General features: G+C 44.8%; 1 protein-coding gene across 1 annotated transcript in view; it reads left to right on the top strand.

Moving 5' to 3' along the window:
- The window catches only part of YJU2 (YJU2 splicing factor homolog), a 134,610-nt gene that overhangs the window by 24,579 nt on the left and 85,669 nt on the right, over positions 1-24,362 (top strand). The window contains exon 2 of the mRNA XM_040322540.1: positions 16,949-17,049. Within this exon, the coding sequence (XP_040178474.1) occupies positions 16,949-17,049 (101 nt within the window). The remainder of the gene's footprint in view (positions 1-16,948; positions 17,050-24,362) is intronic.

The following is a 24,362-nucleotide window of genomic DNA, read 5'->3' as shown; positions in this document are numbered from 1 at the left end:
CCAATTTGCATGAATGAGACTGCCTGCACAGGAATGCACAGAAAACCTGTGTATTCAGTTGCGGCGCATTTGTTGGCTAAAATAGGTAGTGAAGAGGCCTCTGGAGGGTAGTCTTGGGCTTTAGAGGCAATGGCGATTTCGACACATTTAGACCATGGAGGTGCCTGTGTGAAAGGGGCCTTGCTATGATTTTAGGCAGTGCAGGAGGGGAGGAAGCAGCGAGTGACAGGTGGAGATGAGGAGGGGTGTCATTTTAGCTGAATAACTCTGATCAGCGGCTAATCAGCTATTTTTTGTTCAACAGAGCCTGCCTGTGTTTATGGTCACTGAAGTGACCATGAGCTTATAACAGAGCAGGAATGTACTTTGGCCGCATGCAGGCACTTCTGTAGGTTCGTACGGCATGCAGACCTGGCAGTGAAAGGGTTGAAGCAAAAGGTGGTTCAACAAAATAATGACAGGGGGTGATCCTTTTTCCAACTCGTGGTTCTGTTTTTTATTAAAAAAATAAAATAAAATGTTCTGATATGTTTGTGTTTTCATCTTTCACTTGGATGTTATAAGAAATACAGCTGGATAAAACAAAAACTGTGTCTGTTTCAGGCTGCAAATAAAGTGACTATTTTAAAGGGGGCGATTTTTTTCTATACCCACTGTATATAGTTTGTTGACAGACAAATTTTATTAACAATATATATGTTTGTTTATATGGATAGATGTATACAGTGGAACCTTGGATTACGAGCATAATCCATTCCAGGAGAATGCTCGTAATCCAAAGTACTCGCATATCAAAGCGAGTTTCCCCATTGAAGTCAATGGGAACGAAAATAAGTTGTTCCACATTGACTTCAATGGCATGCAATACCGCATGTGGTCAGAGGTGGGGGGATGCCGTAGAGCTTCGGAAACGCTCGGATAGGGCCGAGGACACCTCCGCTGAACTCGGGAAATTGAGTATTTCTGAGATTTTCCGAGCATTTCCGAAGGGCGCCGTTCGGCTCTGCTAGGCTCTGACACCCACCCGCCTCAGGCCAAAACCGGTATTGCACACCGCTTTGGCTTGAATCCTGCTCGTTTTGCGAAACAACACTCGCAAACCAAGTCAGGATTTTTTTAAATGGAGTGCTCCTATAGTGAAAAGCTTGTTAACCTCGTTACTTGTAATCCGAAGTTCTACTATACATTTTAACAATGAATTAGGCCTCATTCACACCAGAAAAAGTTTTGGCTTTATTTTGAAGAAATTAAGTTTAAAAAAAATAGGATACAACATAATGCTGCTTTTTGGAAGAAAGACGTTCCCATTCTGCGAACTTCCTCCCAGCCTTCTGTTTTCCTGTATGTGTTGCTGTTGCTTGGGACGGAGACATTGTAAAGCTTGAGGTGTTGCCCAACTGCATGAAATGGACTGTACCCATACAAAACTAGAAATGGCAGCTATTGTCACTTCACAATAATTTCACATTGTAAGCCCTGGTTCACACTGATGCTACTTTGAAATCGTGCTACTTTTACTTGAAGTAGCACGATTTCAAAGTAGCAAGGTCAGCGTGATTTCAGGTGCTATTTGATGGACATTTGTGTGGCTTCATACACAGATGTCTATAGAAATCGCACCTGAAATCGGCAAAAGTAGTGCAGGAACTACTTTTGGCAAATCGGTGCGGCACCGCAAAAACGGTGTCGCACCGATTGGAACAGTGCCATTGCCGCCAATAGGCTGCGACTTGTCATGCGATTTGATCTCTCAAATCGCATGACAAATCGCTCCAATGTGAACCTAGGTTAAAGCTCAGCTTTACAATGCCTCTTTTGATGCAGCTCAATGCAAAGTGATGCAATTTTTAAATGTGAATGGACATTTTCTGTTAATGTAAAATTTTGACATTTGGCTTTGCCCAAAGGTCAGAAAGCTTTAATAATGCAGATAAATGGCTGCACTTTATGCCTCTCTGAATGAAGCCTAAGTATTCCTGCCAGTTTGAAGAACTTTGTGGTTGTAAGCTTTTCAAATGCAAAATAAACCAAACAAACCTTCGTTATACTCCCTACCAGAGGCGACTCTAGGGGGGGGGGGGCGCAGAGGGGGCCCTGACCCCCCCAACATTATGCTGTGCCCCACCATGTGCCCGCCGCTGGAGTAACAGTCTCTCCTGAGAGGGAGAGCGTCCCCAGTCAGCTCTGCAGGACATTCCTCCCCCCTCCCTCTGCTCGCTGACACTGCATAATGCAAGCGTTCACAAAACCACAGCCGCCCGATCTGCTCCTTCCCCTGCATCCTCATTGGCACGGAGAAGAGCGAGTTGCAGAAAGGACTCCATCAGCACTGTGGGGGAGGGGGGGGCCCAAGCCTTCATCTCAGTTACTGAAAAAACAGACTGATTTCTCCCGTCCTTAGGACAGGAGAACCAGCCTGTAAATTCCGAGAGTGGTGACTGCAAGCTAAGCCGAGTGTCAGTCTATGACACTCTTTTACAGCCCAGCGAGTTCAGTCACCTCCCCCCCCACTCTCCTCACATACGAGCAGGGACGAATACAGCTTCTCCTCCTTCTTTCAGTCCCGCCCACACTATCTCGGTGTGCTGTATCTGAAGAGAGGGGATGTGTGTTCAGAAAATATGAAAATCAGCAGCATGTGTGTGAATGATGCCTGAGATTGTAGCCTGGACCGTTGGTAAGTGTGTGCACTGCAGACTGCAGTACACTGTAATCACTGAACTACATTATCTCCATCCCTTCTCTCCCCCATCTGTCTCCCTCCCCCTCTCCTGTTCTTTCAAGACATTCACAATTTACTTTCTGTAACGGTCACCACCGTTTACGATATTCCATTCCATCGCCCCACGACAGCTTATCCGACAGTCCGAGAGACATCAGACACGACCCATTTCATTTCCCAGAATAACCGAGACAACACAAGCTCTGGTACTGGTTCCAAAATGAATGAATGAATCCTTTAATGGTAACTTAGCTTTGTTATATGCAGTACAAGCAGGTTACAGTTAATCACAGGGACAAAGACACACTCCACCCACACATCACACAATGGGGGGCTTCATACACATTCTTTTAGATAATGACATTCCGATGAGTTAATTACTACACATTACCCAGACGGTCTGGCTCCGCATTTAGAGGGGTTAATTACTACAGCTCGACAAGTCACATTCCACATCTTAACAGTGTCATTAGCATACACAAGGAGCAGACCTAATTAGCACAATGGGCACAAAACAGTATTAGCATCACACAAAGGAATGTCTAGGAGCAGACTCAATTAACACCTCAAAAGCATGTGTCCCCACATTGAATGAAAACACTCTATTGACCTGTCGGAGTCAGACTTTAACAACTTGTAATATTTTAAGATATCCTGCAAAACATGAATTATCAGTAATGTCCCATCGCATGTAATTTATCATTATCATTTCTCAGTCACCCTATACCCAAAAGGGGCACAGAATGACCCTAGACCCAAGAGTCATTAGTGACGCTGGCACAGGAGTACCCCCCCATCCTTCAAAAGTCTCTGGGTGTCACGGGCCATTCTTTTACACTTTCACTTTAAGTTAGGCAGGTAATACACAGTGCAAATTTCTTTCCTACATCCACAGATTGCAGGAAAGAAAATTGCATGATTCCCCCATCAACACAGACAGTGCTGACAAGGGAATATCCCTCCTGCCCAGGAATTGTATTCTCCCGACAAACAGTGATTATCACTAGTGGCTATACAGCAACCACGAGTGATAATCATAAGTAGAGGTCGACCGATATGGGTTTTTCTCTGGCCGATACCGATGCCGATATTTCAAAATTGGGGCGGCCGATATTTGCGGCCGATATTTTAGGCCGATTTTTTTTTTTTTTTTTTATCTCAGAAAATCTAGGTTGGGGAGGAGGTTATTGTTTAGGGTGGAGAGGTGGAGTGCAGCCCATCAGTGTACATCAGTGCCCACAAATGCAGCTCACCAGTGTAGCCTATCAGTGTCCATCAGTGCCACCTCATTAGTGTCCACCAGTTCAGCCTGTCAGTGCACCCCTCATCAGTGCCTACCAGTTCAGCCCATTAGTGTCCATCAGTGCCACCTCATTAGTGCCCACCAGTGCAGCCCATCAGTGCCACCTCATAATTATAAAAAAAAAAAAATACAATCTTAGTCATTTTAAGGAGGGGGGTACAGAGAGGTGGTTGTGGATTAGGGGGGTACAGAGGTGGCTGTAAAGCTACCTCTCTGTACCCACTACTCTACAGCCACCTCTCTGTACCCCACTCCTCTACAGCCACCTCTCTCTGTACCCGCCTCCTCCACAGCCATGTGTTGTGGAGAGGGGTGGGTGGTGCTGGGCATGGGTGGGGATGCATTGTGGAGAGGGGTGGGTGAGGATGCATTGTGGAGTGGGATGGATGGTGCTGGGCGTGGGTGGGGATGCGTTGCGGTGATGCATTGTGGAGAGGGGTGGGTGGGAATGCGTTGTGGAGAGGGATGGATGGTGCTGGGCGTGGGTATGGATGTGTTGTGGAGAGGGATGGATGGTGCTGGGCATGGGTGGGGATGCGTTGTGGAGAGGGGTGGGTGGTGCTGGGCATGGGTGGGGATGGGTTGTGGAGAGGGATGGATGGTGCTGGGCGTGGGTGGGGATGTGCTGTGGAGAGGGATCGATGGTGCTGGGCGTGGGTGGGGATGCGTTGTGGAGAGGGGTGGGTGGTGCTGGGCATGGGTGGGGATGCATTGTGGAGAGGAGTGGGTGGGGATGCATTGTGGCGTGGGATGGATGGTGCTGGGCATGGGTGGGGATGCATTGTGGTGATGCGTTGTGGAGAGGGGTGGATGGGAATGCGTTGTGGAGAGGGATGGATGGTGCTGGGCGTGGGTGGGGATGTGTTGTGGAAAGGGATGGATGGTGCAGGGGATGCGTTGGAGTGGGGTGGATGAAGATGATTGTGTTGCATTGTGAAGATGGATGACTCTGTGTAAGGATGAGAGTTACATTGTGAGAAGGATCTCCACAATGTATCTAATTTCCACCCAAATTCATCCTCATCCATTTTCTCAATGCCAGCCTCAGCCAGGTTTCCCTTTTAAAAGGAGTTTTAATAAATTCTGCAGGGGGGGCACAGTAGCACATAATTTGGGCAACTTACCCTCCATACATGCTGGTATCATAATCCAATTCTATCTGCATGCACCCAATAGGCTAGGTGCATGCTGATGAGCTGATCAGCCAATCATTGTTTAGAACTTGGTGTAATGCCAGCAGGCTCCGCCTCAGCAGGGAAGGAAGACATTCCTGCTGGGGGGAGTTACATTAGTCAGGCGGCAGTTGTAAGCCAATGATTATTTGTTTCTCCCTGTCCCTAATACAGCAAGCCGAGGGAGGGGGCGGGGCACGGCTGGCGGCGCGATGCCAGTAAAATCTACGTCCCTTCTGTGGTGGCCGTGCAGATGGAGGAATCGGATACATGGGAGTGGGGTCAGTACTGCAGGGCAGGCGGCCATGCGGGCCGGGCACTTTAACCTCTAATTGGCCGATTCTTTCACAAAAATCGGCCGATGCCGATTTCACAAAAACGGCCAAATATCGGCCGACCGATATATCGGTCTACCTCTAATCATAAGAGAATCTGCCCATTAATGGTTTAAATCTCAGCCAGTTCCTGCTGAACCAGCTGAGATTTAAACTGTCTATGGCTGGTCTTAGCTCGTAGGCAGCCCATACATTGATCACTTTTTTTCATTCAACTATTAGGTTGAATGAAAAAAAAAAAGAAATGATCCAATTCCCCATCTACACATTATAGGTGGATGGGGGAATCCTCCCAGTGTGGACCAGTGCTGGAATAACCAGAGTTGCTGTCCTGTCCCGGCTATTCACAGCGCTGGTCTCTGTCTCCATGGCAGCGGCGGCAGCACATTGGACCCAGAGCTGGTTACTTTATGGGGCTGATGTACAGGAGAGACAGCACAATTTGTTCTTAGAGATGGGCTGGGCATGTTCAAAAATCCACATGTCAGAGCCTGCCAGGAAGCCCACACTACACAGCGCCAATCACAGGCAGTGAGACATTTCCCGGTCCGCTGCTGCACAGATCAGAAAATGTCTCCCTTTTGTGATTAGCACTGTGGAGTGTTGGCTTCCTGGTGGGATTGGGCATGTGGGATTTCTTTTTTTCATTCAAATTTAAGTTTATTTTCAATAAAATAAATACATACGTTTGTATTAAATTAGCAAGAAATAAGTCAATAGCACGCAGAAATATAATAATTTAAATACATTTTAATTCATAATAATCATTCCTGTCTTATTAACTGCCACTTATATCTATCCTTCCTATATGCTCTACACCATGTGGTGAAAGTAAGGCCGTTCACATAAGCTAAATTAAAAGACTATTTCAAAGTAATACTTTAAACTTGAAAGAGAAACAGAATATTTTCATATATCAAGGAATTCCTAGGTCTAGCGTTATCACACAATAAGTTATATAAGGGATAAAACTAATTGAGTGTACCAGATTAAATTACTTAGAATAATTAAAGGATAAGATATCCGGAGTGCAAGGGCATGTGGGATTTCAAACACACCCGAGCCCATCTCTATTGGTTGTAGACAGTTGAGCTCCCTGCAGGTTGCTTAGCAGCAGTGGAGCCTTCTCTGACATGCTGATTGGGATGCAATCCAGGTGATGCTCCCAGTCAAATCCTAATGTTAAATATCAGAGATTTTATTGATCAAAGCCCACACTTTACAGGCATAGAGCCCACATGGCTGCGGAACATACGTTTGATATATATATATATATATATATATTAGGGCTGTGCGTTAAACGCGATATTAACGGCGTTAACGCAAACCCATGTTAACGCCGTCAATATTTTTATCGCGCGATTAACGCAGGAGCCCTCGGGGTGGACATGCAGAGTGTGCAGCGGCGCGGCGCTGCTTACCTTTTCGCTGGATTCACAGGCAAGTTACTCACCTTGTCCCTGGATCCAGCGATGCCACCCCGCTGTGTGATCGAGCGGGTCCTCCTCGCTTGGCGGGTCCTCCTCGCTCGGCGGGTCCTTCTCGCTCGATTCACAGTGCCTGTGTGCCGCCGAGCTCCGTTCCCTGCGACGTTACGACGCAAGGGAGCGGAGAACGGCGCCAAATTTAAAAAAGTAAACAAACACAATACACACAGTATACTGTAATCTTATAGATTACAGTACTGTATGTAAAAAATACACACCCCCCTTGTCCCTAGTGGTCTGCCCAGTGTCCTACATGTTCTTTTATAAAATAAAAACTATTCTTTCTGCCTGAAAAACTGTAGATTGTCCAAAAGTGTCCCTTTATGTCAAAAATGGTTTTAGATCAGCTAGAAAACAGCAATAATAAATTATAATCACTTGCAGAATTGTGCGATATTTGTGGGGAAATTCGTCATAAATTAGAGCGATTAATCGCGAGTTAACTATGACATTAATGCGATTAATCGCGATTAAAAATTTTAATCGTTTGACAGCACTAATATATATATATATATATATATATATATATATATATATATATATATATATACATACATCCCGATCAGCATGTCAACAGAGAAGGTTATACAGCATTACTGCTGCTAGGTGACCAGCTGGGGGCTCAGCTCTCTATAACCAATAGTGCCAGCCTTCCCCTGCATGCACCCATAATGTCACCAGCACTAGGTCCTAATAGACTGCCGCCGCTGCCAAGGAGACAGATGCCAGACCAGCGCTGTAAATAGCAGGGACAGGACAGCTGGGGAACCCCACAGTGGCAGAACACCAGGCCCCGGTGGCAAGACAACCTTTGCAACCCTGATAGTTCTCCCACTGCTTTGGACCCTTATATTTTCTTGGTGTGCTGGTGACATATATCTCTTGTTTTCTGCCACCCAGGGGGGCCCCAGTATAGTACGAAGGGAGCTCACTGCAGAACATGTAAAAGGGCCCGTTGTGGGATTGTAGTAAAGGGCCCCAGGATATATATATATAATTGCATTTTATAGTTGGCCCCTCTACTTTTGTCCCTGTCCCCCCATGTGCCCCCCCTAAATATGAAAGCTGGAGACGCCACTGCTCCCTACCCCTATCCCCCTTGCCCACATTCCACCTCATCCTACTGAAAATGTGCATGTTTTCCAGTGAGGCAGAACAGGGTGTTTCATTCCTTTCACTCAGGTCTCAGATTACACTGAGCTCTGTGCTGTGAAGTGTTTGATGTCAGGCCTCTGCCTCCAGGACTACATGTTTTGTTGTCCCCTGCAAGGAGATGCCGATGATCAGCTTTCCTCGCCACACACTCTGTCTTTACAGAGATCAGGGTCGCACCATGTCCTAGCCATGCTGCACGCCCCTGCGGCTGTTCTAGGACGCCGTCTTATGACGGTGTCCCAGAATGGGAGACGCACCATCCTCCGTCATTTGACCGCGGGCGGTAAGTGGTTAAAGTAGTACTATAGGCAAAACTTTTCTTTTCATTTTTTTTTCTGCCATCTGCATTCCATTGCAGAGATTTCCCTTCACTTACTGTCCCACAGCCAAACAGGAAGTGAAAGAAAAGCCCTGCAGATAAAGGACGTTCCCATTGAAAGTATTCTCTTTATTACTATCCTAGGAATAATCCAACATATGGGATTTTCTTTTTTTACTTTCACTTTCAATGCTCATGGTAAAGAGGACAAATGGGGGGGGGGGGGGTGAATCTCCTTAAAGGGGTTGTAAAGGTTAGTTTGTTATTTTCTAAATAGGTTCCTTTAAGCTAGTGCATTACCTTTTCCTTTGATTTCCCTTCTAAATGCTTTTTTTTCCTTTTTTCTAAATTTCTCACTTCCTGTTTCTCCTCTGTAAGCTTGCCCCCATCATCCGAGCTGTTCTGGCTGGGGGTTAGTCAGCGTGCTCGCCCCCTCCCTTGGGACTACATATCTGCCAGGAGACGCTGTGAACAGTGTCTCCCAGTAGAGATGTACCCTGTAAAACAGCCCATTCAGTTTAACCACTTGGCCACCGGCCCAAAGCTGAATGAAGGCTACAGGGCGGTTGCTGTTCCGCCGCTTGATCGTTCTTACGGGAGGCAAGAGGGGACGTCCCCCCCCATTTCCCCCTCTGGTACTTCTACCAACTCACAGTTACGATCAAAGCCAGGATTGTTTTTTTTATTTTATTTCAGGCTTCCCAGCCTAGAGGTGAGATGTGAGGTCTTATTGACCCCATATCTCACTGTAAAGGGGACCTGTCATGCCATATTCCTATTACAAGGGATGTTTACATTCCTTGTAATAGGAATAAAAGTGATCAAAAACATTTTTTGGGCGGAAAAACGGGTCAAACTAAAAGAAAGTAAAATGAACAATAAAATACATTTTTGAAAACGGTGTTCAAAACCACACATGTGAGGTATCGCTGCGAGCATTGGAGCGAGAGCAATAATTCTAGCACTAGACCTTCTCTATAACTAAAAATATGTAACCAGTAAAAATATTTAAAGCGTCGCCTATGGGGATTTTTAAGTAGCGAAGTTTGACGCCATTCCACGAGCGTGTGCAATTTTCAAGGGTGACATGTTGGGTATCTATTCACTCAGCGTAATTTCATCTTTCACATTTATGCAAAAACATTGGGCTAACTTTACTGTTTTGTTTTTTTTAAACCACAACAGTTTTATTTTCTGTAAAAAATGCGCTAGAAAAACTGCTGCGCAAATACAGAGCGAGATGAAAAGTTGCAACAACCACCATTGTATTCTCTAAGGTTTTTGCTAAAAAATATATAATGTTTTGGGGATTCTATGTAATTTTCTAGCAAATAAATTATGATTTTTTCATGTAGGAGCGAAATGTCAGAATTGGTCTGGGTGCTCCAGAACGCCTGAAGGTGCTCCCTGCATGTTGGGCCTCTCTATGTGGCCACGCTGTGTAAAAGTCTCACACGTGGTATCGCCATACTCAGGAGTAAGGGCCAGTTCACACCAGACGCAGTTCCGTGTGCTTTTTTTTTTTGCACAAAATGCATACACAGTGTTTTCCATATATTCCAATGGCTCTAGTTGGCTCTAGTTCACACCATGCAGTCAGTTTCTGGTCTGTTTCTGCACCGGAAACTGACTGCATGGTGTGAACTAGAGCCAACTAGAGCCATTGGAATACATAGAAAACACTGTGTATGCATTTTTAGTGCAGAAAAAATGCACACAAAACTGTACGGAACTGCATCTGGTGTGAACTGGCCCTTATAGTAGAATGTGTTTTGGGGTGTAATTTGTAGTATGCATATGCTGTGTGTGAGAAATAACCTGCTAATATGACAATTTTGTAAAAAAAAAAAAAAATCTTGATTTTTGTAAAGAATTGTGGGAAAAAATGACAACTTCAAAAAACGCACAATGCCTCTTTCTAAATACCTTGGAATGTCTTATTTCCAAAAAGGGGTCATTTGGGGGGTATTTGTACTTTTCAGATGTGATCAATTTTTAGATATTGGCACCATAGCTTGTGGACTATATAACTTTCACAAAGACCAAATAATATGCATCAATTTGTACTTATTTTTACCAAAGATATGTAGCAGTATACATTTTGGCCAAAATTTATGAAGAAAAATTACTAATTTGCTAAATTTTATAACTGAAACAAAAAAAAATATTTTTTTTACAGAATTTTCAGTCTCTCTTATAGCGCAAAAAAAAAAAGGTTATTAAATACCACCAAAAGAAAGCTCTATTTGTGTGAAAAAAAGGACAAAAATTTCATTTGGGTATAGTTTTGTATGACTGAGTAAATATTCAAAATGTGAGAGCAGCGAAAGCTGAAAATTGGTCTAGTTATTAACCTCCCTGGCGGTATGATTCTTTCAGAAAAAAGGTGCTGAAAGCGGTACCATTATTTGCAAGGAAATTGGGCGTTTTATACTGTAGGTCTGTAATTCTTAGGAATAACTCATTTAAATCTGACCAAACAAAGAGTCTTGTAGGCATCCCGGGTATGACATTTTTTTAAAAACAAAATTTATAAATTATAATATAATAAATAATTATAACAAATAATATAATTATAATAAAAATTATTCAATAATGTAATCAACTCAAAATCACTGTAATTTGCTCAGTTGCAGATTTGTCGCTGTCATTACTTTTATTCTTTTATGACGAATTTCCCCACAAATCGCTATCGCACAATTCTGCAAGTGATTATAATTTATTATCGCTGTTTTCTAGCTGCTCTAAAACCATTTTTGACATAAAAAGACACTTTTGGTTGCTATGGACAATCTACAGTTTGCAGGCAGAAAGAACAGTTTTTATTATATAAAAGTACATGCAGGGCACTGGGCAGACCACTAGGGACAAGGGGGGTGTATTTTTTACATACAGTACTGTAATCTATAAGATTACAGTATACTGTATGTATTGTGTTTGTTTACGTTTTTGAATTTGGCGCCGTTCTCCGCTCCCGTGCATCATAACGTCGCAGGGAACGGAGATCGGCGGCACAGGAGGATGCTGTGTGAATCGAGCGAGGTCCCGCTCGCTCACACAGCACGGTGGCATCGCTGGATCCAGGGACAAGGTAAGTAAACACTCCCTGTGGATCTAGCGAGGCGAGCCCGAGTCTGACTCGGGGTTACCGATCCTAGCACAAAAATCTAACCCCGAGTCAGACTCGGGAATACCGCCAGGGGGGTTAAGGGGGTTTAAGTTCCCAGTTGTCAAGTGGTTAACACAAACAAAAGGCAAAACATTTATGTATAGCTATATAAAAAAAAAAAAAGCATTAAATACCCCCCCCCCTTTTTATGAGTGATCACATTCCCTCTGCTCCCTCTCTGTTCTCGGCTGCATAAGAGCTAGGGTGGGGGGGGGCAACAGTAGACAGAGCTTCTCAGTGAATGGCTTGCAGGAGGGTCGTGTGGGAACAAGTCTGATTTATTGGAGCAGAGCAGGCTAAGTTCCCAGCATAGCTATAGAACTGACCATGCCGTTTTTCTCCTGCTTGATGTGGTCCGATTTTAATAGGAAAGCAGAGAGACTGGTAGGGACTTCACACAAAGGAAACAATACAAAGACAACCGGATACTTTCTCATACAAGTACATGGTACAAACACTAAGGGGTTTATTTACTAAAGGCAAATCCACTTTGCACTGCAAGTGCACTTGGAAGTGCAGTCGCTGTAGATCTGAGGGGGACATGTAAGGAAAATAAAAAAAACAGCATTTTTGCTTGTACATGATTGGATGATAAAATCGGCAGAGCTTCCCCTCATTTCAGATCTTCCCATCAGATCTACAGCGACTGCATTTCCAAGTGCACTTGTAGTGCAAAGTGGATTTGCCTTTAGTAAATCATCCCCTAAGTCACATTACCTGCAGCTTGGTAAAACTTAAACTTACATAGCTTGACCACAGGTTTAAAATATTTTTTCTTTATCGTACATCACGAGACACCGTGTCTAGCAATTACTAAGTGGGTTATATTCCACCTTCAGGTGCTGGACACTGGTGTTATCAATTGGACAAGAAGTTTCCTCCCTATATAACCCCTCAGTTTTTTCGCCAGTGTCTAGGGTGTTGGTCACGAGTGAAGATGTGCTCTGAGGAGCTCCACTGGAGGGATCCATGCTGGATTTAAATGGCCTCCATAAAGACCAGATCCATCCAAAGTGCCTTGAGGCCAAAAAGGATGGTACCCGGGGGCCTCGTATCTGAAGCACAAGGTTTTTGCCTGTAATGCCTCTCTTCGGAGGGCTGGATCCTGGGTTCTAGTACTTTGGTTATAACCACATACCAAAGATTATCTGGCAGGATGCGGTACAGATCCTCGGGAGTGAAAACCCTGTCTAGCATCCCGGTCCCTGAAGGTCTGTTTACTTAACCCGCCGTGATGGGTGAAGATTGGGTCTGTCTGCTCAGCAGTATCCTGCAGCGGGGATAAGGTAAGTGAAGACAATCCTAGGTAAATTCCTTAAAGGGTCACTAAAGGGGAAAAAAAACTTTTTTGCTGAAATTACTGTTTACAGGGTATAGAGACATAAAAATTAACTGATTCCTTTTAAACATGATTACACATAGATAAAAATCAATCATATAATGTGCCTGCAGGTTAGTTTCACTTTTAAACTGGTTTCATGTTCCTGTGAACTAGAGAGACACACAGAACAAAAAGAAACAAATCCAGGGCAGTGTTTTGTTTTTAAAATGAATCTGATTGGTTCTGTTAAGTTCCCGCGATTGGTCCCCGGAGCTGAAGAACGGGGACAGCTGTGTGTAAACACAGCTTCCCCGTTCTTCACTGTGGCTCCGTCATCGATCGTGTGATCCCTTTTATAGGGATACACAATCGATGATGTCACACCTACAGCCCCCCCCCCATACAGTTGTAAACACATATTAGGTCATACATAACCCCTTCAGCGCCCCCTTGTGGTTAACTCCCAAACTGCAATTGTCATTCTCACAGTAAACAAGGCATTTTAAATGCATTTTTTGCTGTGAAAATGACAATGGTCCCAAAAAATTTGTCAAAATTGTCCGAAGTGTCTGCCATAATGTCGTAGTCACGAAAAAAAACCGCTGATCGCCGGCATTAGTAGTAAAAATTATTTGTTTTATAAAAATACAATAAAACTATCCCCTATTTTGTAAATGCTATAAATTTTGCGCAAAACCAACCGATAAACGCTTTTTTTTTTTTTTTTTTTTACCAAAAATAGGTAGAAGAATACGTATCGGCCTAAACTGAGGAAAAAAATGTTTTTATATATTTTTGGGGGATTTTTTTCAGAATTGTCGCTTTATTTTTGTTTATAGCGCAAAAAATAAAAACCGCAGAGGTGATCAAATACCACCAAAAGAAAGCTCTATTTGTGGGAAAAAAAGGACGCCAATTTTGTTTGGGAGCCACGTCGCATGACCGCGCAATTGTCTGTTAAAGCGAGCAGTGCCGAAGCGCAAAACCTGGCCGGGTCCTTTAGCTGCCTAAAGGTCCGGGTCTTAAGTGGTTAAACGGTTTTAAAAGGAATGAGTAAACTATTCTGTCTGTATTCATTGCAGACAGACATTTTAGCCCAAATTTTTTTTTCCTTTACTGATCCTTTAATTATTCTTAAAGGAGTTGTTGTAAATACATTTTTTTTTTTTGCTGAAATGACTTTTTACAGGGTATAGAGACATAATAGTTAATTGATTCCTTTTAAAAACGATTAAAAATAGATAAAAATTCTGCTTCTCTGCTGTACAGAGCCAATACAGGGCAGTGATGGTTTGGAAAACTAAACTCTTTGGTGCTGTGGGGTTTTAGACACACAGTAATCACACCTCCTTGATTAGTCACCACAGAGAGAAAGCAACTTGAGAGCAAAAACGAATAATGAGGACATGAAAACAGCACTGCATTAACCACTTAACGCCAGCCGCACGCCTAATTTACGTCCACAGAATGGCACGTACAGGCAGATGGGCGTATATATACGTCCCTGCCTTCTAGTGGGTCGGGGGTCCGATCGGGACCCCCTCCGCGGCGGGCGGCTTACCTCGGGGAGCGATCCGGGACGACGGCGCGGCTATTCATTTATAGTCGCGATCGCTCCCCGGAGCTGAAGAACGGGGAGAGCCGTATGTAAACACGGCTTCCCCGTGCTTCACTGTGGCGGCTGCATCGATCGAGTGATCCCTTTTTATAGGGAGACTCGATCGATGACGTCAGTCTTACAGCCACACCCCCCTACAGTTGTAAACACACACTAGGTGAACCCTAACTCCTACAGCGCCCCTGTGGTTAACTCCCAAACTGCAACTGTCATTTTCACAATAAACAATGCAATTTAAATGCATTTTTTGCTGTGAAAATGACAATGGTCCCAAAAATGTGTCAAAATTGTCCGAAGTGTCCGCCATAATGTCGCAGTCATGAAAAAAATCGCAGATCGTCGCCAATAGTAGTAAAAAAAAAAAATGAATAAGAACGCAATAAAACTATCCCCTATTTTGTAAACGCTATAAATTTTGCGCAAACTAATCGATAAACACTTATTGCGATTTTTTTTTTTTTACCAAAAATAGGTAGAAGAATACGTATCGGCCTAAACTGAGGAAAAAAAATAATTTTAGATATGTTTTTGGGGGATATTTATTATAGCAAAAAGTAAAAAATATTACATTTTTTTCAAAATTGTCGCTCTATTTTTGTTTATAGCGCAAAAAATAAAAACCGCAGAGGTGATCAAATACCACCAAAAGAAAGCTCTATTTGTGGGGAAAAAAAGGACGCCAATTTTGTTTGGGAGCCACGTTGCACGACTGCGCAATTGTCTGTTAAGACGACGCAGTGCCGGATCGCAAAACGTGGCCTGGGCATTTAGCAACAAAATGGTCCGGGGCTTAAGTGGTTAAGGTAAAGGAAGCTATTAAGATAAAAAAAAAAAATCCTTTACAAACCCTTTTTAAGGATAGGGTGATGTTAAATCCTCACCAAGACTTATTTAATTTGAATCAAGATATTCTTTCCTTTCTTTTTTCCAGAACCTTGTTCTACGTAAGGAAAAGTTATTGCCTTTCTCTCAATATAGATGAGAGCAGTTAAAAATCTATCTGAAGGTTTCAGATATAGGGAACTGACTTTTTGTTGTGCTACCAGAAGACCCTAGAAATGGGCAGGCAGTGTTCAGATCAGCTATTAAAATGTTTACACTCTCTCGCTAGAGTGAGAACAGTCCAGGCCTATCTGAATTGGCTGCTCGGATATGCAAAACTGATGTGCTACCAGGAGGCCCCAGGAAAGGGCAGGCAGCGTCTAAATCAACTGTTTTCAATGTTGATTCATCAGGTTATTATTCAGGCTTGTGGTTTAAAGAGAGGGTTTCCCCCTGTTTCTTTTAGAGTGCACCCTACCAGGATAGTAAGCGCTTCATGCGTGGTGCATTACCAAGCCTTTATGACTCAGATTTGCAAGGCCACAACTTGGTCGTCAGTGCTTACGGTTACTAATTTCTATCAGGTGAATGTAAGACGGCAAGAGGATGCCACTTTTTGGCGCAGTATGCTGCAATCGGCAGTATAGGCCCTGCGTTATTTGTGTCTCCCTCCCCTCAGTAGGCGTTGCTTTGGGACGTCCCACTTAGTAATTAGTAGACTCTGTGTCCTGTGATGTACGATAAAGAAAATATTTTTTTAACGGCTTACCTGTAAAATCCTTTTCTTGCAGTACATCAGGAGACACGGAACTCCCGCCCCTCTTGTTTGGGGATATTGGGACACTTATTGCTTTGCTACAAAAACGGAGGTGCTCCTAGTATGGGAGGGGTTAGGTCTCTTTCAAACAGGACGGATCTGTGATGATCCGCCCTGTGAACCTCCGCTTGCTCAGCGGGGATCGCTCCGCTGAGCCGGCGGATGACAGTGCAGTCCCCGCACACTGCGCAGGGACCGCCCTGTCAGATCTCCGCTCTCCCCTATGGGGGGATCGGATGAACACGGACAGTCTGTCTGTGTTCATCCGATCTGCAGACGGATAGAGAAATAGGGCTTTCCTCCGCCTGCAGAATCTGCAGGATTGCAGACCCAGATGAGATCTCATAGGTATCAATGTATGTCCCTTTTTAATCCGTAAACGGATGGATGAAAAAGCGGACATACGGTCCGCCCGTGTGAAAGAGCCCTTATGTAAGGAGGAAACTTCCTGTCTAATTGGTTACACCAGTGTCCAAGCACCTGAAGGTGGAATATAACCCACTTTGTAATTACTAGACTCTGTGTCCCGTGATGTACTCCAAGAAAAGGATTTTACAGGTAAGCTGTTATAAAAATAAAAAATAAATTCTTCAGGAGAATACTGTATATTGAAAATTCCGTTGGTGTGTATTTTTTTTATATTACCAGATAAATTGTAAATCATGCTTTTCAACACTGGTTCTGAAACATACTTTCTTTCTGTTGTAGAAATATTATCCACCAGATTTTGATCCTTCTAAAATCCCCAAGTTAAAACTTCCAAAAGATCGGCAATATGTTGTGCGTCTTATGGCTCCATTCAACATGAGGTAAGCTGAAATATTAGAGAATACCAAAGGTTTGGTAAAAAAGAAAAAAAAAAAAATTCCTGTGCAGGAAATGGTAAGAAGCTTTAGGCCTCATGTAAATGGACGTTTAGGAGCAGTTGGGCATTTTTTTCAACTGCTCACGAACTCTCCTCTGTGTTATCTTATCAGTATATGTACACTGGTTTGTTTAGAGGCTTTTTCTTGAACCCCAAAAAATGAGTTTTTGAAGCTGTGTTTAGAGACAGTTGAAGCGGCAACTGGCGTTTTAGCAGGGTTTCGTTTACAGACGTTTTTCATTCTAACAAAAAAAAAAATATATATATATATATATATATATATATATATTTATTTATTTTTCAAATGCTTCTAGCCGCAAACGTGGCTAAATGGCCGTTTTTAGACACTGGTTTCTGGCTGTCAAGTTAAATCGTTCATGAGAGGTTGAACAACGTCCCGTGTATATAAAGCCTTAGATGGATGTTAAATTTTCTTTATTGCAGTTATCAGTAAACGGAATATGTTACAAATAATCCAATAATTAAAATCTTTTATATACCTTAACCTCCCTGGCGGTCTGATTATGTCAGATTTTTGATGCTCAAAGCGATACAATATTTTGCATGGAAATTTGGCATTTTATATTGTAGGCCTGTAATTCTTATTAATAACTTGCTTAAATCTGTCCAAACAAGAGTCTAGTAGACATCCCGGGTATGATGAAGTTTGAAACACACAATCATAAGTTATAATATATTAAATAACTAACTATAAATAATTATAACAAATAATATAATAGTAATAAAAATGATTCAATAATGTAATCAAATCAAAAACACTGTAATTTGCTCAGTTGCAGAATTGTCACTGTCATTACTTTCAGTATTTGATGAATTTCCCCACAAATCACTATTGCTAAATTATGCAAGTGATTCCAATTTATTATTGCTGTTTTCTAGCTGGTTTAAAACCACTTTTTGGTTGCTATGGACAATCTCCAGTTTCCAGGCAGAAAGAAAAGTATTTATAATATAAAACTGCATGCAGGGCACTGGGCAGACCACTAGGGACAAAGGGGATGTGAAATAATTTGATACAGTACTGTAATCTGTAAGATTACAGTGTACTGTATGTACAGTCAAAAAATGTGAATATCGTGCAAAAGTTCATTTATTTCACTAATACAACTTAAAAGGTGAAACTAATATATGAGATGAACTATCTTGCTTTGCATGTAATGAGTCTAAGTCGTGATTTGTCATAATTGTGATGACTTTGGCTTACAGCTCATGAAAACCCCAAATCCACAATCTCAGAAAATTAGAATATTGTGAAAAGGTGCAATATTCTAGGCTCAAAGTGTCCCACTCTAATCAGCTAATTGAGCCATATCCTGAGCCTTTAAATGGTCTCTCAGTCTGGTTCAGTAGAAATCACAATCATGGGAAAGAGTGCTGACCTGACAGTTGTGCAGAAAACCATCGTTGACGCCCTCCATAAGGAGGGAAAGCCTCAAAAGGTAATTGCAAAAGAAGTTGGATGTTCCCAAAGTGCTGTATCAAAGCACATTAATAGAAAGTTATGTGGAAGGGAAAAGTGTGGAAGAAAAAGGTGAACAAGCAACAGGGATGACCGCAGCCTGGAGAGGATTGTCGGGAAAAGGCCATTCACAAGTGTTGGACTTTCACAAGGAGTGGACTGAGGCTGGAGTCAGTGCATCAAGAGCCACCACACACAGACGGATCCTGGACATGGGCTTCAAATGTCATATTCCTTTTGTCAAGCCACTCCTGAACAACAATCGTCATCAGAAGCATCTTACCTGGGCAAAAAAAAAAAAAACCTTGTCTGCTCAGTGGTCCAAAGTCCTCTTTTCTTTTTTTTTTTGGAAACCAAGGACCCAAAGTATGGAGGAAGAATGGAGAGGCACACACTGCAAGATGCTTGAAGTCCAATGTGAAGTTTCCACAGTCTGTGTTGATTTGGGGAGCCATGTCATCTGCTGGTGTTGGTCCACTGTGCTTCATTAAGTCCAGGGTCAATGCAGCCGTCTACCAGGAGATTTTGGCGCACTTCATGCTTCCTTCCGCAGACGAGCTCTATGGGGATGCTGACTTCATTTTCCATCAGGACTTGGCACCTGCCCACACTGCCAAAAGCACCAAAACCTGGTTCAATGACCATGGGATTACTGTGTTTGATTGGCCAGCAAACTTGCCTGACCTGAACCCTGTAGAGCAGACCTGGGCAAACTACGGGCCGTATACGGCCCGGCGGACCTTTTAATCCGGCCCACCCCCGCCGCCGCAACCTACTGTTATCACCGCGGCGGGGAACATAACAGACAGCGTTCGTTTGAACAGCTGTTTTCCCCGCCGCGCATAGACACTCCCCCTTGGACGGATCTGTCCAATCGCGAGCAAGGGGGAGTCACATAGACACTCCCCCTTGCTCGCGATTGGACAGATCCGTCCAAGGGGAAGTGCGAGCAAGGGGGAGTGTCTCTGTGACTCCCCCTTGCTCGCGATTGGACAGATCCGTCCAAGGGGAAGTGTCTATGCCATAGACACTCCCCCCTTGGACGGATCTGTCCAATCGCGAGCAAGGGGGAGTCACAGAGACACTCCCCCTTGCTCGCGATTGGACAGATCCGTCCAAGGGGTAGTGTCTATGCGCAGCGGGGAAAACAGCTGTTCAAACGAACGCTGTCTGTTATGTTCCCCGCCGCGGTGATAACAGTAGGCAGGGCCGGGAGGGGTCACTGTGCCCATCACACGCAGCCACTTGTGCCAACACACGCAGCCACTTGTGCCAACACACGCAGCCACTTGTGCCAACACACGCAGACACTTCGCCACCATAAATTGTCGCCACTGTGCCAATCACACGCAGCCACTGTGCCAATCACACGCAGCCACTGTGCCATTCACACTCAGCCACTTGTGCCAACACATGCAGCCACTTGTGCCAACACACGCAGCCACTTCGCCACCATAAATTGTCGCCACTGTGCCAATCACACGCAGCCACTGTGCCAATCACACGCAGCCACTGTGCCAATCACACGCAGCCACTGTGCCAATCACACGCAGCCACTGTGCCCAACACACGCAGCCACTTGTGCCAACACACGCAGCCACTTGTGCCAACACACGCAGCCACTTGTGCCAACACACGCAGCCACTTCACCACCATAAATTGTAGCCACTGTGCCAATCACACGCAGCCACTGTGCCAATCGCACGCAGCCACTGTGCCAATCACACTCAGCCACTGTTCCCAAAGACAGCCACTGTGCCAATCACATGCAGCCACTGTGCCAATCACACGCAGCCACTGTGCCAATCACACGCAGCCACTGTGCCAATCACACGCAGCCACTGTGCCAATCACACGCAGCCACTGTGCCAATCACACGCAGCCACTGTGCCAATCACATGCAGCCACTGTGCCCATCAAACGCAGCCACTGTGCCAATCACACGCAGCCACTCTGCCCATCAAACGCAGCCACTCTGCCCATCAAACGCAGCCACTCTGCCCATCAAACGCAGCCACTCTGCCCATCACACGCAGCCACTCTGCCCATCACACGCAGCCACTGTGCCCATCACACGCAGCCACTGTGCCCATCAAACGCAGCCACTGTGCCATCACATGCAGCCACTGTGCCAACACACGCAGCCACTGTGCCATCAATTGTTGCCACTGTGCCCATCACACGCAGCCACTGTGCCATCAATTGTCGCCACTGTGCCCATCAAACGCAACCACTGTGCCATCACACGCAGCCACTGTGCCATCACATGCAGCCACTGTTTAATCAATTGTTATTGATTAAACAGTGGCTGCCTGTCCCCAGCCTCTGTCCCCCTCCTGTGTCATGTCCCCAGCCTCTGTCCCCCTCCTGTGTCATGTCCCCAGCGTCTGTCCCCCTCCTGTGTCATGTCCCCAGCGTCTGTCCCCCTCCTGTGTCATGTCCCCAGCGTCTGTCCCCCTCCTGTGTCATGTCCCCAGCGTCTGTCCCCCTCCTGTGTCATGTCCCCAGCGTCTGTCCCCCTCCTGTGTCATGTCCCCAGCGTCTGTCCCCCTCCTGTGTCATGTCCCCAGCGTCTGTCCCCCTCCTGTGCCATGTCCCCAGCCTCTGTCCCCCTCCTGTGTCATGTCCCCAGCGTCTGTCCCCCTCCTGTGCCATGTCCCCAGCCTCTGTCCCCCTCCTGTGCCATGTCCCCAGCCTCTGTCCCCCTCCTGTGCCATGTCCCCAGCCTCTGTCCCCCAGTTTTCCAACAATGATATTTACTGCTTTTTATAAAGAAATACAATTGATTTTATGCAGTATTGAGTTTAGCCTTTTGGCCCGGCCCTCCAAAATATTTTTAGTTTCTCATGTGGCCCCATCGAAAAAATAATTGCCCACCCCTGCTGTAGAGAATCTATGGGGCGTTGCCAAGAGAAAGATGAGAGACACAAGATCCAACAATGTAGAAGAGCTGAAGGCCGCTATTGAAGCATCCTGGTCTTCCATAATACCTCAGCAGTGCCACAGGCTGATAGCTTCCAGGCCACGCTGCATTGAGGCAGTAAATGCTGCAAAAGGGGCCCAAACCAAGTACCGAGTACATATGCATGCTTCTACTTTTCAGAGCTCCAATATTGTTCTATGTACAATCCTTGTTTTATTGATTGCATGTAATAATGTAATTTTCTGAGATTGTGGATTTGGGGTTTTCATGAGCTGTAAGCCATAATTGTCACAATTATGGCCAGTCACGGCTTGAACTATCTCATATATTAGTTTCACCTTTCAAGTTGCATTAGTGAAATAAATAAACTTTTTGAATTTGGTGCCGAGCTCCGTCCCCATGCGTTGCAGCGCTTGCAGGGAACGGAGATCGGCACTGTGAATCGAGCGAGATGACCGCTCTGACACAGCAGGGAGACTTCGCAGTATCCAGGGGACAAGGTTCGTCACTATGGAACCCAGGCCGTGGAGACCCCTTTGGGGCTATGCCCACTGTGACGGATGAAGACTGGACTTTAGATACAGTCCAGCATCGTGAACAGGTAAGACAGGGTCACCCTGTATCTCTGACTAATACGGTGTAAAATGGGGCTATGTTTCAAATGTATTAACTTCACAGTGTAAACTTTCTAACTTGGCACCAAAATTCAGCCACTCAGAGCTCAGTTTTTGGATGACCAGGTATTGTACACTTTATTTCCATTTCCACCTAGAGCCTTTACAGGTTACTCGCGCATTACCTCCAACTTTATCCTGAGCTCAAATTTCCCCACCTCTTCTCTTATTCCCATTTCTCAATAGGAATCAGACCCTGATATGCTGGTTCTAGAGGACGCTAAATCAAAAGGGAATAAGGAGGATTTTGAGGCCGTACTGAAAGTAGCTGCAGAAGATATCTCTTCCCCAGACTATATTGAAAAATTCAACCTAAAATTTGTTTAGTTCAAGAGCTTTATTAGCCATATGTTTAATGGAATTATCAATTTCCTCTTGTTGTATTTTAAGCTGGGCTCACAGCAGGGGCCTGGTGCGTCTTCGTTCACCATTCTAGCCCGAATTGTTTACTGAATGAGGACCTGAAACTGACCAAAAGACACACAGGGCTCCTTTGCAAATTCACCAGCAGTGGACATTTCTTCACGATTGCTTCTAATAATCATGAGTGTGCACACTATTTCTTGAGGTTTAAAGCAGTATCCTGCAGTGGGAAAAAGTAAGTGAAGATAATCCTAAGGAACACATATGTTGACTTATGGAGTTCTTCCTTTGAGTAGATGTTGTCTTGCCTGTCTTTCGCCACTAGAGGGTGTGAAAGTGCAACATACCTGATGTTTACTATACCACGTTTCCCCCAGTGATAACGCTCAGTGTCAGCAGTCCTTGTGTGGAACACCTCGGTTTTTTTACTCTGCTCCAGTCCTTTTTACAGCGTGCTTTGCATCCCCCCAATAGCAGGGCTTGGACCCGCCCGCCACTCGAGGCCTCCACAGTGAGGCGGACGGCATGGCACGCAGTCCCCTCCCCTCCATGGGCGAAGCTGGTTTCCGATGATAACCCTCCTCCCGCCGCATGTCCCGAGCTGCGCACGCAGGAATTAAGCTTTTAAATAAGGAGGCGTTCCCGGGCAAAGGGACGTTTTTTTTACAAGGCCCAGGACTGATTTTAAAGAGTGGAGGGACACAGGAGCATATAGGGGCATGTAAGCTGTGTGGGTGGATACAAGCAATCCTAAAATACGTCTACTCGGCATCAGATTGAGCAGTGATCGCAGCAGATAAATTTAATTGCTGGACTAAAAGCTCAGCAGTAGATGCATTTGTAATAGTACCTCTGCTTTAGTGCTTCGGACTATGCCTTCCCGAAAAGGGGGTGCAGGTACAGCTAAAAAGGACACAAGGGCGTCGCCATCAGAGTCAGAGGATCCTAGTCACGCTTCCACAGTACCATCCTCCCCTGAAAGACCTGAAGCGGCTGGCCAGGATGAGCCATTGGGGCTGTCGGGCATTGCAGCTACTCACAACATCTCTGCCCCTGTATATACGTCACTGAGTAAGTTTTTTTTCTTCAGCTTTGGTTGATTTAGAAGAAAGGTTAGCTGGTTTAATTGCAGGGAAAAAGTGCAGTAGGTCCCCTTCTCCCGCCCCGGGTTCTCAAGCAAGAGAACAACGGCGGCAGATGAAGATGAGTCTCCATCGGGGGACCGGGAAGAGGGACAGACTGAGGATTCCTCTTCTGAGGAGTCGACTTCAGAAGAACCCTTCTCAGCCGTGCAATCCCTTACAGAGTTGGTCCGTTCTGCGTATAAGTTGCCCTCAGCTGGCATGGCAGAAACCCCCAATTCCGCTTTGGGTTCTCTAAAGCCTCCACAGGCTCACATGCATTTCCTGTCCACCCATTGCTTATTTATGCTGATTGGGATCACCCAGGTAAGCATTTTCTTCTTCCAAAAAAGTTTTCTTTACTTTATCCCAGGAAAAATTCTCCAAGAAGTGGAGTGTGCCAGCAGTTGCCGCTGCTTTCTCTGAATAAAAGTCTAACTTGTCCAGTTGACAATATTTAGGGATCCAACTGATAAAAGGCTGGAATCTCTGCTTAAGATCTTTTTTGCTGTGGCTGGCGCAGTGGCTCAACCTGCAGTAGCAGCAATAGGCATTTGTCAATCTCTGAAAGACTAGATGAAACAGGTTCTCAAAGGAGTTCCTGCTCAACAGGCCTGGAACCTGGCCGAGCTACCAAGGGCCTTATGTTTTGCGGTTGACACTATTAAAGATTCTATTCATTAGACGTCGTGCCTT

Source organism: Rana temporaria, chromosome 1, assembly GCF_905171775.1.
Source record: "Rana temporaria chromosome 1, aRanTem1.1, whole genome shotgun sequence".
Taxonomy (NCBI): domain Eukaryota; kingdom Metazoa; phylum Chordata; class Amphibia; order Anura; family Ranidae; genus Rana; species Rana temporaria.
This window is presented reverse-complemented; position numbering and strand designations above follow the sequence as displayed.